This window comes from Quercus robur, chromosome 8, assembly GCF_932294415.1.
Source record: "Quercus robur chromosome 8, dhQueRobu3.1, whole genome shotgun sequence".
NCBI lineage: Eukaryota > Viridiplantae > Streptophyta > Magnoliopsida > Fagales > Fagaceae > Quercus > Quercus robur.
The window spans coordinates 54,524,749-54,535,094 of NC_065541.1; the positions used below are offsets into that span (position 1 = coordinate 54,524,749).

The 10,346-nt window shown below is 30.8% G+C and overlaps 1 protein-coding gene across 1 annotated transcript; it reads right to left on the bottom strand.

Moving 5' to 3' along the window:
• Positions 1-6,637: 6,637 nt before the first annotated feature.
• Positions 6,638-10,094, bottom strand: LOC126697071 (cytochrome P450 704C1-like). Its single transcript, XM_050393900.1, has 5 exons — positions 9,506-10,094; positions 8,636-8,920; positions 8,109-8,447; positions 7,222-7,422; positions 6,638-7,134 (listed from the first exon to the last, which is right to left on the bottom strand). The coding sequence occupies exons 1-5, from the start codon at positions 10,025-10,027 to the stop codon at positions 6,946-6,948; spliced, it is 1,536 nt and encodes a 511-aa protein (XP_050249857.1). The 5' UTR covers positions 10,028-10,094; the 3' UTR covers positions 6,638-6,945.
• Between the last annotated feature and the right edge of the window lie 252 nt (positions 10,095-10,346).

Sequence of the window (10,346 nt, forward strand, 5' to 3'; positions counted from 1 at the left end):
TGTCTGATGTCTCTCTCTCTATTTATTCTATTCTCTAACTCAATATCTCTCTCTCTCTCTCTTTTGAACTGTAAGATTCTAATTGGCTAGGCTGCCGAATCTCTACTCACTTTTTTTTTTTTTTTTTTTTTGGAACCAATCTTTACTCTTTACTTTATTTTGCTTTTTGTCTGTTTTTTGGCTTTATCTTAGCTTTATCTTATTCGTTGCTTTTGCCTGTTGGTCAGTGACTCAGTGTGTGTTGGTGTTGGTGAAATATTGATCAATAATATTGTGATTGTGAAATTTTCTGATTGGCAGGTTATGATTGGGGATGGTTTGTGCTTGTCTGTTGAGTGGGGTAGGGATAGATGGGCTGATGGGCAGTGGGCACATGGAACCGGATAGTAAATAATAATTAAAGCAGTGTAATGTGTTGCACATTACACTGTTTTTATAATGCTGCACATGGGATGTATAATGTTTAGCTCTTTTAGTGTAATGTGCACAAAGAACTAAACAATATAACAAATTAAAACAATATAATTAATAACAAACAAATTAAAGTAATATAGTTTATTGTTACACTAAACAACAATAATTAAAACAGTATAATTAATTAATACATTATAAAAGACAAATAAATTAAATTATGTTAGGCTAAATAATAATTAATAATTTTATAATTAATGAAACAATAATGTAACAAATTATAGTTTATAAAAGACAAACAAATTAATGAAACAACTAAATAACAATAATTAATAATTTTATTAATATTTCAAATAAACTTATAGTTTATTGTTTATTCTTTTGCTAGAATTTTTTGAGGGTATAATAAACTTATAATTTCATTAATAATTTTTTCAAATAAACTTATAATTTTTTTATTGTTGTTGTTGTCAATATATAAAATTTTCTTTTATTAGATTGTGTAATTTATGCTTATAGAGGAACACCCTGAAAAAATTTCCTGGAGTCGCCACTGGATAGAGAGACACAAAATGTTGTGGATTGTTAAAAAAAAAAACGCATTGTTTCACTACAAAATCAAAATGGATTGTTTCACTATAAATGACCTAAGATTGACAAAACATTTGAAAGAGAGAGAAAGAAAAATCTGAGGGGCCGCCACCTCTATCATATTGGTCTTCCACCACCATCAAGACGCTGAAACCCCTATGGGTATTTTTTTTTTCTTTTTAATTAGGGGATTAAATATGATTTAGTTTTGGGTAATTTGGTGGGATAGTTTTTGTTTTGGGTATATAAGTAGAGAGAATATTTGGTACGCAATGTAAAGTCATATTCTACCATGGTTTTAAATCATCTATAAGACACATGCATATACACTTGCTCACACCATGTTTTAATGTCGCACTATCAATGAGTGGAAGACAGTGAAAGAGTTGGACATACTTTTATTTCATAGTATTAAATATGTGAACACAACACAAATTATTTGATTTTCATGGTCCCGTTACTCTTTTGCATTTATTTTTGGTTTCATGATGTAATTAAAAAATAAAAAATAAAAAATCTTACCTTGAGAAGGCTATAAATATGGAGTGAAACAACAATTATAAATTGCACACACATAACCATTATAATTATTCAGTTCATGGAATGAGTAAAAAAAAATTTGGGAGGAATATTGTAGAATAAAAGTTGTTACAAAATGTCTCTCTCTCAGAGGCCTCATGCGAGAGTGCATGAGGTCCTGCCAAGTGGCACTTTAATTTTGCATTTAGCATTTTTTTTACCTCTTTCATTAAGTTTTTTTTTTTTTTTTGTTACCCAAAAGATCACGTTATCTTATTTTACTATTATCTCATCAATATCTCATTAATTGCCTAAACTTGCACTACACCTTTCACTATTCTTCATGTCTTTTAGCATACCCACTGTTTTGGTATTTAAAATAAATAAATAAATAAGTGAGGACTAATAGTAATAACTATCAAGATAAAACTCTAGAGAGAGATAGAGACACAAAAATGTTGTAGATTGTTAAATAAAAGGCACTACTTCATTATATTACCAAAAATAAAAGACTTGAGACTAATAAAACATTTGAAAGAGAGAGAAAGATGAATCTGAGGGGTTACCACCTCCGTTATACTGGTCTCCCACCACCATCAAGACACCGAAACCCCTAAGGGTAATCTTTTTTTCTTTTTAAATTAGGGGCTTAAATATGATTTAGGTTTAGGTAATTTGGTTAGTTAGTTTTTGTTTTAGGTATATAAGTAGACAGAATATTTGGTGCGCAACGTAAAGTCATATTCTACCATGGTTTAATTTTAAATCATCTATAAAATACATGCATACACACTTGCCTACACCATGTCTTTATATTGCACTATCGATGAGTGGAAGATAGTTAGAGAGTTGGGTATACTTTTATTTCATAGTATGAAATATGTGAACATAACACAAATTAGTTTATTTTCGTGGTCCTGTTACTCTTTTGCATTTATTTTTGGTTTCATGATTTTAAAAAAAAATAATAATAATTTGACCTTAAGAAGGCTACAAATATGCAATGAAGCTACTAAACCAATTTTTAATATCTCAAAATGTATATGTTTCTTTACTCCAATTTAGTTTACTTTTTCTTTATAATTTATGTACAACATTATTCAAAACTTTTTTATATAAAATATCACAAAATTATCCGTGTATCACACGGGCAACTTACTAGTATAATGTAATGAAAGTTGCAAATGTAATATGTGTCATTGGCATGCTTCAACCCTGAGAAATGGATGCATGTATTACAATACACAAGATACCTTCTCCAATGATAAATTCGGAAATGTAATATAATTATTTCATAAGAATATAATATAAAAAATTTGTAGGTTAAACACTACACATGTTATTTAAAAGTATTTTATATTTTTATAAGTTTTATGTAATGAAACATTTATATATAATACATATAACCAGGATTCGAACCTGGGGGCACCAAAATTCTTTGTTTGAAATTTTTTGAAAATTGGTATGTTAACACTAGTGGTCTGTTTGGATTGAGAGAAAAGGAGGAAAAGTAGAGTAAATTTGGCCCAAAATTAGCCTATTTTCAACCAATTCTATTCTACTTGCCTCCACTCCCTCTCCTTCTCCCCTCAATCCAAACGGGCCCTAGAAGTTGGCAATGTTGCATCATCAATATTATTTGCATTTTTCTCTAAAAAATATTAAACATTCTAGTTGAATTTCCTATAATCTATGAATTAAAAAAAAAAAAAGTCATATTAATTATAGGACAAAGTTTAGTTACAAAACAGGTTGTAGGCTAAGGAACAACCTTACCAAAATAAAATAAACATTACTACATATTTTGAAAATTTAAACATTGAATTGCATATTCTTTACACTCTTAATACACATGTCAAATTTTGTGTCAATCAAATATTATTTACTATTTGATCTATAAATTTATATTTTATGCATAATTTTAAACTACAAAAACTTGCAATTTAAACAATTTATTGATGACATAGATATTGATATTTAAATTTCAAGAAAATTTTCAAGAATAAAGGATATAAGAAGAAGATATAATCCAATTGTGGATTTATCAAAATGCACATCCAATAAAAAGATATTGAGTAAAGTTGTAGCCTAATATTACAACCAATTTTGTTGCTAAACTTTGTCCTTAATTATAGCGATTTATAATCAATAACTTTGTAGCTCGACTAGAACTTCCGGGTGTGCCCAACGAAAGCTCAAATCCCCACTCATGCTTGTTGTAGTACTATCAAATAAATGAGTGGCTCTAAACTCCCAGGTTCTTTGGTTGGATTGGAGTTGGACCAATTCTTTAATCTTTTCACATTAAATTAAAAAAAAAAATTCAATTTAGTTATTATTTTCACATTATTATATATCTAATATCTTTATAATGATATATAAACACGCCTCCCTTTCCCACCTTCACTCACCAATTGATTATAGTTGTGAAGTGTGAACTTGAGAGGGGAACAAGAAGAATACAAATCCACTTTATAATTGTTACTGCTATGATTAGACATGGCAAAACAGGTCAGAATTTTTTGACCCGACCCGACCCGAAAAATACCCGACCCGAACCCGATTTTTTTGACCCGAAGCAAAAACGGGTTGACCCGTGACCCGACCCGTGTTTTTTCGGGTCAATCCAACCCGACCCGACCCGCGACCAGACCCGAACCTGAACCATTTTTTTAAAACTTTTTTTTTTGGGTAAAAAAATTAGTGAAATTAAGACAATATTGGTTTAATGGTTTATTGTGAGTTTTAAGGAAACAATTGATACATTTACATAATTGCATGAAAATTAATTGAAAAATAAATGGTTGAGCATTCTGTAATGAATAAAGATTTTTAGATATCAAATAGCAAAGTACATGCCAAGATAATCTGGTTACAGTAAAGTTAAAAACAGATTTAAAATTGTAGATATGTGTGAGACACATTCACAAGTGTGAAAATAGTAAAGCCAAAGTATCAAATTAGCATAAATTATGAATGCTTGGATTTATTTTTTAACAATTTATGTTCAAAATAAACGGATTTTCAAAATAAATTATGATATTTCCTAGAGTGTGTGCTGCTTAACAATGATATGATCTTCATAAAAGAGACTAGGTATAAAGAAGTAAGCAATCAAACTTTAATGTATATCTCAAATTGAAATAGAGTGTCAACCACAATTGATAATAGATTATAAAATTAATTTTTAAAATTGTAACTTTCTTATATATTTTTATTCTTTATCAAATGAGTTATCCAATAAGTCATTTGTAATTTTTTTTTTTTTTGGAATGTTGATATTGTGTAAAAATAAAACTTGTATATTTGTTTTACTTATCTTTGTGTTGTTTTGTTTTAGATAGCAATGTTAGGATTTGTATAATTTTAAAATTATTGAATAAGTATTAATAAGTTTAACTGAGTTTATTCTTGATATAAGTAGTGAATTCAAAATAATGCATTTTACATCAAGTAATATGTTGCATAACTATCTAAATGACAAATACATATTGTCTTCTTTATAAATAAAAAAATAAAAAATAAAAATAAAAATAAAAATAAAAATAAAAATAAAAATAAAAAATAAAAAATAAAAAATTTCATGTGAAAAATACGGGTCAACCCGACCCAACCCGACCCGACCCGTAACCCAAACCTGTTTTCAACCCGCCTAAAATGACCCGTTTTTGACCCGTGACCCGACCCGAACCTGACCCGACTCGCCCGTTTTGCCATGTCTAGCTATGATAATGATAGTGTGCTTTGATAATTCGTACATTTCTTCATTTATAATGGAAAGCTTAGAATCATCGAGCATAGAATATACAATCATACTAAATGTATTAGGGCGTGAAGATTTTTGTTTTTGTTTTCAAAACAATATAAAAATAATTTTCAAAAAATTGAAATTAAAACTAGTTTTTAGGTAATAATTTTTATATTATATGTGTTTGTCTCTCACTTTTAAGAACAATTTTTCAAATCCTAAAAACAAAAAAATAAAAATAAAAATAAAAATTGTTTGTGAGACCATTTCTATTTTTGAGATTTAAAAAAAAATTATAAAAAATAACATATAGAATCTATAGATTACTTCTTTTTTTTTTTTTTTTTTTTCATAATGATAAGTTTCAAATTTGAAGTGTGAGAATTCTTTTAGGGATAATTGTAGTAAACTCACCTGTGATTTAACCGGTTTTAACTAAGCCTACCCGTCGTTTAAAAAGTATTACTTAACCTACTTGATGTGACCTCTGTTAGGTAGCCGTAACCCACCTTCCCTTTTCACCGTTAAAAATAAGGATAAATGTGTCTTTTTCATTATATTTTATGTTTCTCTCCTCTTTTCTCTCCTTCTTCACATTAAACATTAAAAAAAAAAATCAAAATCAAGTTTTTTTTTTTTTTTTTTTTTTAGAGAGTGATCGAAAAGCAAGTTAAGATAAAATTTGTTTCTTCATTTTTCAAATACATAACTAGCACAAAGTTTTACGAAAGAAGGTAGAAAAAGCAGTTTTTCAAACCTTAAAGAATTTTTACAAATTTGAGTTAATAATCTCCATTACAAAATGGGGTGCTCATTTTCTGGGTTGAATGAGCTAAAATCAAAACCCAAAAATGTATATGGAATGATCGATGTGTTTAACGGTCTTACCCAATGCCTACTGCAATTGCCAAACATACTTTTACAATGACAAGAAAACCAATACACCTATAGTCACAAACAAAGCCACAAATCCACGAGAACATACACCCACATATTCACTAGCCTTCCACTACAAAATCCAAAAATTGACTACTCAATTCTTCACAAAATAAAATTAATTAAATACAAATTGAGGATAAAGGTATCATTCAGTTTCCACATTCAACCAAATTTTCATTTGTCGATGCCTCACTAAATTGCAGCTCTTTCATTTTCTGTACAAATTAACATCCAAAGGCATCAACATTTTGACAACAAATATGAAATGGTTAAACCCATCCCCAAAATGTTTCCTCTTTGGAGCATGGAAAACTGGTGTGGGGCAGAGCAAGGCAAGGCAGAGCTGGAAATATTTACCATCCCTATAACCCTATCAAACTAGTCATCCCAGATTACAATAAAAATGTGCAGGGGGGAAAAAAGGCAAAATTATAGAAATTGATAGTAGTTAAATAAGTTGAAATGTTTTCTTTACAAAATTCAATTATTAAATTTTTTTCTGATCAACCCGGAGCTTATTCAAACCAAAGAAAATATCTTGGAACAAGTACAACCAGCAGCAAACCATTGTTCACAAGAACACTAGACTAAGACGTCACAACAACAGTAAGATACACAATCCACTCAAACTAACACACGAAATAAGAGACAAGCTAAAATCAAGAAGAAAGCACTGAAAAGCTAAAAATTTCCATCACCGATCACCTCTAAATCAATCCAAGCACCTCCATTAGAGTTTATGATGGTGTCCTAAAAGTTGCACAAAGATGGAGGCCTCCATCAATATGAAGTGTGAACATTGTCTTGTAAGTTACATTTTTCGTATCATCAGCTAGTTTAAATCGGAAGAAGTGGAGAAGAGCAATTGAGACTATTTTCATCTGCATGTAAGCAAAGTCTTTCCCTAGACAAGTCTGTGGTCCGGCCTGCATATATTAGCACAAGTGCAAAAATATTAGAAATGAAAGACATGTTTACATGTGGTAAGCACTCAACTAAATGATGATACAAACATGAAATGCTACAAATTTGAATGGTGATTCAGATTGAAAGATTCCATTCTTTAGCCATCTTTCGGGACGAAATTCCTCCGCATCTTCTCCCCAAATATAAGGCATCCTGCCCATGGCATAAGCCATGTAGTATACCCCATCCCCTTTCTTCACTCTATACCCGTCAGGAAGAATGTCATCCATGTTTGCACACCTCCCATCCTTGAAGTACACCAAAGGGATCACATTAAAATCTATCAAAAATATTATCATCATGGGCTTAGCAAGAAAAGTAAAACGTATAATTATGATGAAGTGCACTGTTAGAGCTGATGACCAAGTAGGGGAAAAAAGAAAAGGAAAGGTAAAATATAATTAGAAAGTAAATTACAACCTATCAAAGAAGAGTCTAAATTTGGTAAGGATGGGTGTAAAAGTAAAACTCATATTTTACACCATTCAATAAGAGATTGCTACATTAGCTTTTTACTTAATATCAATACATCCTACGACATCTAATAATATCTCAATAAACCTCTAATTTGGTTGGATTTTCATATAGGTATTAGAATTGATTGGGTGTAATTGTGTTTATTCTTTAATATGTGATAAGATGATGTGATATGCTAAAATTGGAGGTTGTTAAACTTGGGTTTTACACCATATCCTTATAGAATTTAAACTCATTAAAGAAATCCATAATTATTTATTAATAAATAAATAATGCTAAGGATATTGTTGTTCACAATCTTTTTCACATCTATTCATGTGATAAGTTGTAACTACAGTAACCTCACTTTCACATAATTCTATTCTTGACACTACTTTTATTAGCATTAAAGCAAGTAGTAGAAAATGGTAAAATTGGTGTCAAAACTGAAAATGAACAAAGTTTCCAAGTTAGTTACGAAGGGAACTGCAGGGTATAGCCTCAAGGTCTCAGTCAATGCCGCATGAAGATAATGCATTTGATCTAGTGTTGCATTAGTTATATTTTCCATGAAATCATCAAGGTTAGCTCCATTGTCTTGACTACCGGTGATGTCTTCCACTTCTTGCGCAACTTTTTCCTGTATTAGAGGGTTCTTGCAGAGCATATAGAGGAACCATGAGAGAGTGCTTGCACTTGTATCTTTGCCTGCGATCATAAAATTCAAAATTATGTCCCTTAGATATTGATCATTCATTTTGTATGGATTCCTTTTGCTCTCCACCAGAAACCTTGAAAGTATATCCTCCTTGTCATTCTGGAAATCATTAAATAAAATCATCAAGATTCAACCAAACCAATAGTCCAGATTATCAAAGCTAGTGGTACATCTCATTGTACCAAAGTCCTTTAAAAGATAGATAGCAATGGAAGTTACAAATAGTCAAATACATCCTGGGTTTTCCCAAATAGGCATTGTCAGTTTGTCACAAATTTAAAACTTACGCAATCTTGTTTCACTTCTAGCAGTTCCCTCTTGGTCCTAATCACTCCATGCACAAAAGCATCAAGGATTTTGATTTTCTTCTTAAGGGCACCTTCGGAGCCAATATTAAGAAACCTCTTCAGCTTCCAGAATGGATCGACATAGCGCCAATAGACCAAGGCATTTGAATCATCAAATGCCTTCATGAATGCAGTTCCCTCCTTGCTTGACCCCTCCAAGCAATTCAATTCTACCCCAAACCCAACTTTGAAAATTGAATCCAAAGTGCATCTCATTAGTATGTCCTACAAATTTAGAAGGAAAAATATCTCACTATGTAATTCTTTTACTTTTCTTTAGTAAAATCAAGTGATATTGACAGCACACACTATGCGCTTGCTTCCTGTCTTGCTCATTTATCTTTGCTGGTAAATTTCATAATTAGTAAAATTCAGCACTCTTTCTTCTCAAAACCATTAAGCATGTATTTAGGTGATTTGTAGAACAATTGCTAATACAAACTGTTTTATATGAATTTGCTTTAATAAAACATATGTGATGCACGTAATAGACTTAATTTAACATCTTACGATTAACAATTTCATATCCACATATTAATAAAATTAAAATTCATTCATAAATTTCTTCGATAGAAAAAATTTATCATTTCTATGTTTAGACCTTCATCTAAATCAACCAATTTCTTTTCTACTATCATATCAAACTCCAATTGCATCACAAATTTATCTCTTCCCTAGCACATAGTAATATTAATTAAAATAACATGTTCATAATTTATTCAGAGAAAAAAAAAAAAGTTAGACTGAAATATTATTTTTCAGGAATAGAAACCTAGGACACAAGACATGCTTTAAAGGTTAGTTACGTACTTGCATATCAAAAGCCTGACCATCATCTGATAACTTGTGAACAACTCTAACCAGCTTAGTAGCGTTTCTCCTAAACACAGCAAAACTATAATCTCTAAGCACTCTTGTGGAGAACTCAAAGCTCGCAAGCTTCCTCTGCTGCCGCCACTTGTCACCGTCCACAGCAAATATCCCCTGCCCAAAAAGATCAACCACAATATCCTGATTATACTTTCCTTTACAATACTTATCGAAATTGGTTTTTAAGATATGCTCGATGTTTCGTATATCTGTCGTGTATGTGTAGCTTTGTCCCGGACCAAGGACTCGAAAGGTTCGGTGTTTCTTTGCAGTTTCGGTATAGTAATCCCAGAGTTTTCTGTAGTAGAAGAGCTCGTGGAAGACAGTGCCATGTACAGGCGGGTAGTTTGGGTTCTTGATTGATTGTCCGGTGAAAACTTTGAGTGCGATAATAGAGATGTTTAGGAAGAGAAGGAATAGTGAGAAGGCTATGAAGGTCAAGATGATGGTGAGGATATCCATAGTCTCTCTGTTTGTTTTACTTGTGAGTTGTGAGTTGTGACAAAAAGGATAAATAACATATATTTATCTCATAATGTGTGGAAAGGACGATGATCACGATTCATTAGATACATTTTCTTAACGATAGACTTACGTGGACTCGAAATTGGTTCAATCATATTTTATAGTTTTTAATTTTATCACCTTAACAAATTGCGAAAGTTACTAAAAGAAGTTATCACTATTCTATAATGTGAGAGTTTTGTGCAACCTTCTCTCTGTCGTATAAGGTAATGAAAGTAGCATATGTAATATACTAATATGATATATGTGTCATTAT

What these genes read in the sequence shown, in the direction of transcription:
- LOC126697071 (XM_050393900.1), bottom strand. Translation starts at nt 10,027, where the DNA reads ATGGATATCCTCACCATCATCTTGACCTTCATAGCCTTCTCACTATTC. An exon ending in GTCAGGCTTTTGATATGCAA is followed by an intron (nt 8,921 to 9,505) that starts GTACGTAACTAA and finishes CTAAATTTGTAG; the next exon opens with GACATACTAATGAGATGCAC. An exon ending in TCAAATTTGTAGCATTTCAT is followed by an intron (nt 7,135 to 7,221) that starts GTTTGTATCATC and finishes TAATATATGCAG; the next exon opens with GCCGGACCACAGACTTGTCT.